This window comes from Macrobrachium nipponense, chromosome 45, assembly GCF_015104395.2.
Source record: "Macrobrachium nipponense isolate FS-2020 chromosome 45, ASM1510439v2, whole genome shotgun sequence".
Taxonomy (NCBI): Eukaryota; Metazoa; Arthropoda; class Malacostraca; order Decapoda; family Palaemonidae; genus Macrobrachium; species Macrobrachium nipponense.
Window position 1 is genome coordinate 26373998 of NC_061105.1, and position 6758 is coordinate 26380755.

The following is a 6758-nucleotide window of genomic DNA, read 5'->3' on the forward strand; positions in this document are numbered from 1 at the left end:
CTAAAAAGTTCAACAGTCATAACAACAATTTCAAAGTAGGAATATGAATTAAAACAAGTTTTCTTTAAATGTTGAAGTTTTCGGTTGTGTTTAAGTTGCCTGTATGTTGCAAAATGTTTTATAGGCCTAAAAAAAATAATCTAAGCCTTCTGAGATGTAATCTGTTACTGATGAATTTATTTGTAGAGATTACCTGTTCTTTGAGGAATACAATACGAATATGAATTACAACCAGTATTCTTTGAATGTTGAAGTTTCAGGCTGTGTTTAAGCTGCCGGAATGTTGCAAAATGATTTGTAGGCCTAAAAAAATAATCTAAACTTTCTGAGATGTAATCTGCTACTAATATTTTTATTTGAAGAGATTATCTGTTCTTTGAGGAATAAAAGATGATGATGATTTTGGTTATATAGAGATGAAGGTTATTAATCGAAATATCATAAGTATTAGTATCAAGGTGTATGGAACACTTGTTTTTCAACTGGGTTACAATATTATTTTCTTAGAAGTCCTTCCGCTCGCTTTTGGTGTATAATTTATTCTTTCATAAGGTAACTTGAATTGCAAGAATGTGTAGATAACCTCATTTGCTTTCTGGCCAGAAATTGTTAATATAGAGATGTGAATGTTAAGTGTAAAGAAATCTAACACTTAGGCCTAGGAATAATATCTTGGCTTTGACAAATAGGCGAATATTTGCTAGTATGCTATCATTTTTTAAATATTTAAGAAAGATAACAAATGATTATGTATGAAAATCCAAATATTCCTTTAACACATATAAAGTAAAGGTTTTCCAGATAATTTCATGGTTGCTACTCATTGCAGACCTACTTATATACCAGGTGGTTGTTGTTGCACCGACACTAATGATACGTCACACATGCTCCCCTCACACGTTGATATCAGTGGGCACAGTCTACTTTTGTATATACATATTTAAATTTTTTCAGCGTTGAGGTGTAAAAGTAGTCAAATAGGACTATTTCAAATTTATGCTTGCTTTGGAAGCATTATTAATGTTACGACAATTTTTTTCGTTTTCTTTTATTTATTTAACATTTGAACTGAGGTTTGATGACGACTTCGCTTTGGTCAAATGCTTCAGCAATGAGTGAACGAAATTTTTAAAATGTTTCGTAAGAGTTTTTCTGAAATTTGGCTACACGTGACATTTTCTTACAGTTTTGAAATATATGACAGAGTTCACTTTTATGAAACTTACTATGGCTTTATTGTATGCAATAATTGCGTTTTCGCATTAAAATAATAGATAAATATGGAGCATGCTAGGTTGCCAGTCTATTATCGAGAAAAAAAATTCCCCTTCGGTTAAGCATATATGAAAATATATTAATTCCGAGGTAGAGCGAATTAGATATCAAAGGACATGGTAGCACGATATATGTATATAAATCCCGGAAATGTGATATGACTTATATATATTTTATATATATATATATATATATATATATATATATATATATATATATATATATATATATATATATATATATATATAACACACACACACACATATATATATATATATATATATATATATATATATATATATTTATATATATATATATATATATATAGTGTTCGTGTGCGTGTGAGCACAAACATGTTAGGTAAATAGTTAACACCCAACAGAACGTAAGAATAAAACGACAGGAAGCTGGACCATTATCACATAATAACGCCCTTATAACGATGCACATACTTTATTTTTGTTTAGTGCATAGCGGAGAGCGGACGATCAGATTTGCAGGTCGCCCGTGATCATCGAGTCATCTACGTTACGACACCCAACTCGACTATTGATTCAGAAACAGCCGCCATATTGCTACGCAGCGGATATTTTCCTTGGGACGAGACAATCTCGGGGCCACCAGCATGGCAAGAATGCATAATATAACCACTGATTTTTTTTAACTTATGTGTCTGCCGGATTCATAAGTTAAGCTATGTTCTATTGATTTATTTTATATATATTTATTAACATGGCGCAATGTGTCTGCCACACCTTCAATGATATACGTATTTGCCTTGCTTTCGTTTGGAACAATTTCCAAATAGCCAATGACAATTCGAATATAAGTCACGTGTTCAGGAGCTCGACCTCCTATTGGTCCACGTTCGGCTCACATTCGTATGTCGACACTGGGGAAGTCCCTCTTTATCAGCCAGCAGAACGGCGATTGGCCGCCACCACCATTCTTTCACGAGAACTCTGAGAGAGCACACGCATCTTTTGCGCAATCTTTACATTTTTAGCGAGTGATATATTCCTAATAACCATGGATAACAAGGAAATCAGTGAATTTCTTAACATCAGTGGATGTGAATCGTCCTTCTTGAACACCGAAGAATCTGGTATCAATGTAGCAGCTGATGCCGAAGCCAGCCTGCAAACGGACGACGAATACGTCGTCAACCTGATCACCGAGATGAACCAGAATTCTCTTGTACCCGGAGGACTAGTCGAACTTACAGCTACAGATATGGTCTACCAAGACTCTTTTGTGTTGCAAGAAAGTCATGAGTCCAACAAAGGTATTGTCAGATTACGTTTCTCTCTCTCTCTCTCTCTCTCTCTCTCTCTCTCTCTCTCTCTCTCTCTCTCTCTCTCTCTCTAAGTTTAGTCGAACCAAAATGGCCACAAGGCTGTCATTAAGCCACGTTGCCAAACTATTTCCTGAGTCCTGACTTAGTATCCAGTTATAGTCATAAATTCCGACTTATTCCTCCCGTGGGCTGTACTATAGAGGGAAGAGAACATTCCGGGCCAATGCCGACTTAATATGCAGAATCTACCATCACATGAAGGGGGCAAAAAAAGTTTTATTTATAAAATTGTATCATTTATTTTCATTTGGGGTATTCGTATAATTCATTTAGATGATTGGAAATATAAATAATCCTTATCCTACCCTGTTTGTAAGTTCTAACCCATTTACTGTATTTTTTATTTAGAAAATATACACATAATATTGTAAATATATTACAATCTATTTACATAAATGAAATGAATTACCAAAAAAAACAAAAAAAAAAAAAAAAAAAAAAAACGAACTGGATATATTGCAGAGTAAATTACATTTTTTTTTTTTACATTTATCCCCAAGTGCTTTTACAATACAGGCTAAATCTTACTTAACTCATTCTGAATATACCAAATTCCAGTTTTATATTCACTTATTAAAATCATTTCTGTATTTTTATATCTTTTTTGAGTATGCTTGAAAATCGTTTTAAAATTAAAATCATTGCTGTATTTTTATCTTTTTTGAGTATGCTTGAAAATCCAGTTTTAAAACCTTTAGAAAACTTACAGTATTTTTGTTTTACAATAAATCATCTTTTACTCGTCATCAAATTTCTATCGACCATTTAATGCAGTGGTTCTTAACCTGGGGTACCTATACCCCTCCCAAGGGGTACGAAACCTTAAACCTGGGGGTACGAGACATGATAGCCAGTGCAATGGTACCGTTTGAACATCTTCATTAATAAGAAACAACAGCTAAAGAGACACTAAAAATGTGTTGGTGTATTATGTAGCATTACTAATAATTACTGATATAATTTGCATCCATTGTATCCTACTAATTGACACTTTTCATTTGAAATAAAGTACCTTTGTTCAGCAATTACAAAATCCAATAATTTCTCAGAAAGGTTTGTATCACTAATCTTTTTCATATGTTTGTATGGTATTTATATTGGATGGGGGTACGAGAACATTTTCTGAGATATCAAGGGGTACGGGCACTGAAAAAGGTTAAGAACCACTGATTTAATCTCTCTCTCTCTCTCTCTCTCTCTCTCTCTCTCTCTCTCTCTCTCTCTCTCTCTCACACACACACACACACACGATGACGTTCTTTACTAAAGAAAAGCACGATCCAAAGTTAACTTTGTCAGTGCTAGGATGCTACATGCGAAATGTAAGGGAGAGATCAAGGTTAAGAATTTGTTTATTTTATTATTATTATTTATTAGACTACTGAATGATGGTGCCCATGCAGTGGAAAGTAATGAGTGTTTTTTTTTCTATTTTAGGCTTAATCACTCTGAACCCAGTTGATGTGGCCATGTTTGAGGTACCAGCCTATGAAACAACAATAGGATCTCCATACTCCCCAAGTCTATCAGAAGTCTCAACAACCTCCTATGAAAACGTCAACAGCATGCTGAATATTACTGCCCAGTCACCCACAGCCTCCGATGATATCATCAATCAAGCAGTTTCTCCTGTCGAGGTCTTCGGTGAACGCAAGAGGAAGAGAGGCCGCAAGCCAAAGTCTGAAGCAGGACAAAACCTCCCCAAGGCCAAAAGACCAAAGGTCTATGAGATTAACCAACCCTTCGAGAATAAAGAACAGGAAAGGAAGAGGCTGAATGCTGTCAATGCCAAAAGACACAGAGACATGCAAAAGGCTGCCAGGGAGGCTATGGAGCATCAGCTTCAGGAAGTGAAAACTGAGAGGGACATGTTGAAAAAGCAAGTTGAGGACCTACAGCAACGCGAGGCTCTTATCAAAAAGCAGATGATGGATTTCAAAGAAAAGCTGCGTTCACTGTTTTCAGATGTGGAAAATGGATCCCTCCTGTGAAGCATTGGTCCATCAAGAAAGCTGGAGTGACAGCAGCTCTTTGTGATACGAATTTTTGTGCTGTAGACCAAGATCTTCTAGTCTTCTCAGCCAAGTTGTGATGGGAAAGCCACTACCCTTCAAGTTGACGGATGACATTTTCAGCAAAATCACTATTTTCCTGGAATGGAGTTAGCACTTCAAGTTGAAGGATGACATCTTCAACAAAATCAGTATACCAAATCTTAAAGACCTCTTGGGAAGGAGGTCTATGTCCTTCTACCCAATTCTTACTACATCTTACACTTAAATAAACCACTTGCAAAACAACGCTGAAACACTTCACTTCTGAACAGTTACACAACACAGGGTGTGGTAAAACCCTGAATTGTTTTTTTATATTTGTGTGTATATATGTATGAATGTAGTTGTGTGCTTGTACATTTGAATATTTTATATTTTTGTGTATGTACAATTGAATTCCTCTTTTATATTCTTATACTTGCTTTGTGACATTCTATTGGCTCATTCATTCTAGTCATTGATGTGATAAAAGCTCAGGTTTTCAGAATTCCATCTCAAAATTCTGAACTATTCTGTGATATTTTTAAACTAAGTACCAGTTAAATTCCATGGGAAAGCATTATTATTTAATATTAGTGAAAGTTTATTTATAGAATTTAAGGCTATTTGAGACAAATCTTTACAGTAATCTTGTTGACAAGACTAGTAAGATAGGTAGGTTCAGACAGCTTACTAGTAGGTTCAGACAGAAATAAATTGATCCTCATGTAACATAGGTTACACCTTGAACTAACTCTCCATAGCTCAGTTGGCAGAGTGACTGCCTGTTTGGCAGTGGGTCACTGGTTCGACTCCAGCTGGAGAGATGTGTGAAGGTATTGACACCAGTATCATCAACTTTTGTAGGACTTGCAACTTTCACAGTAGTTATAGGGTTAGATAGGTATGACTCATTGGCTGAAGTTTAATGTGGTGGATGTGACTGATTTAAAGCAGTGAGCATGGATGTGTTGAAAATTGCTTAAAGGGGGTGAGAAATACACTAAATATTTGCTTACCTTTGCTCGTTATATTTTCCAGGTAGATGTGCAGTCCAGATCCACGTGCCGACAATTGCTCAGGAGAGGGAGGAGGTATATTTTACCAGTTTATCAAGACCAATCAGGAGACATTTCCACCTGATGAGTGAGGTACAAGTTGATTGTGGGAATAGTGAACTGGTTTTACTGAATGGACTTCTTGGGATTTAAAAGAACAATGTTCTTTTTAAAAACATAGAAGTGACAATTGGTTTGGAATTAGCTTTAATGTGTTTTGTTTGAATTTCTTAGAGCCTTTTGATTCAACCAATTCATACGTAAATATTTTGACGACTAAAGAATTTTCACAAAGTAGTTTGTAGTTTAAGTTGCGCAGTGGAAATCAAGTGAAGTATTATGGTCAAAACGATTAGTAAAGTAAATCTAACGGTTACAAGTTGAGAATCTTATGATTTGGAAATGAAGTATCCTGTTGATGTACGTAGTCTGCTCAGCTGTTTTTTTTTTTTTTTTTTTTTTTTTTTTTTTTTTACCAAAGAGTACAAATTACCAAAGTTTTTTTTTTTTTTTACCAAAGAGTACAAATTGCCAAAGATACACTTGTGTACCTGATGATGTGATAAGACAATCGTGTACCTGATGATGTGATATATTGTCAAGCTACTTCGTAGGTATTATGAATGAAAAATTTACAATTTTATCAATGAACATAATCTTATGAATATTTTGGGCTAAAGAGTTTTTGAATTACGTGGGATAGCGGTATGTTGAATGCAGTACACCCATGCTAAGTAGTTTATTATTTGAAGCTCTTAATTTATAAATATGAAAAACGCAATATCCGGTACTACACATAAGGGATACTAATTATTTATCGAAAATTTATTATGGTGTACTGAAACTTTATATTTTTTATATTTCAAAAAAACACTGAACATTTCTGGAAATTTTAAATATAGCCTATAACTGAAATGTATTGTGGTTTGCTCTATCCTTTTAACAGAGTTTTTATTTCTTTGCATGGATACACGGTTAATCCAGAACATTTGAATCGTTAAGACATGTTAGTTGAGTTTGTAAACCTAAGTGAAG

The 6758-nt window shown here is 34.6% G+C and overlaps 1 protein-coding gene across 1 annotated transcript; it reads left to right on the forward strand.

The window, feature by feature from the left end:
- Window positions 1-2200: 2200 nt before the first annotated feature.
- On the forward strand, window positions 2201-6186 carry LOC135214447 (uncharacterized). Its single transcript, XM_064248741.1, has 2 exons — window positions 2201-2560; window positions 4070-6186. Exons 1-2 carry the CDS (start codon window positions 2305-2307, stop codon window positions 4621-4623), a joined length of 810 nt encoding a protein of 269 aa, XP_064104811.1. The 5' UTR covers window positions 2201-2304; the 3' UTR covers window positions 4624-6186.
- The last annotated feature ends 572 nt before the right edge of the window (window positions 6187-6758 follow it).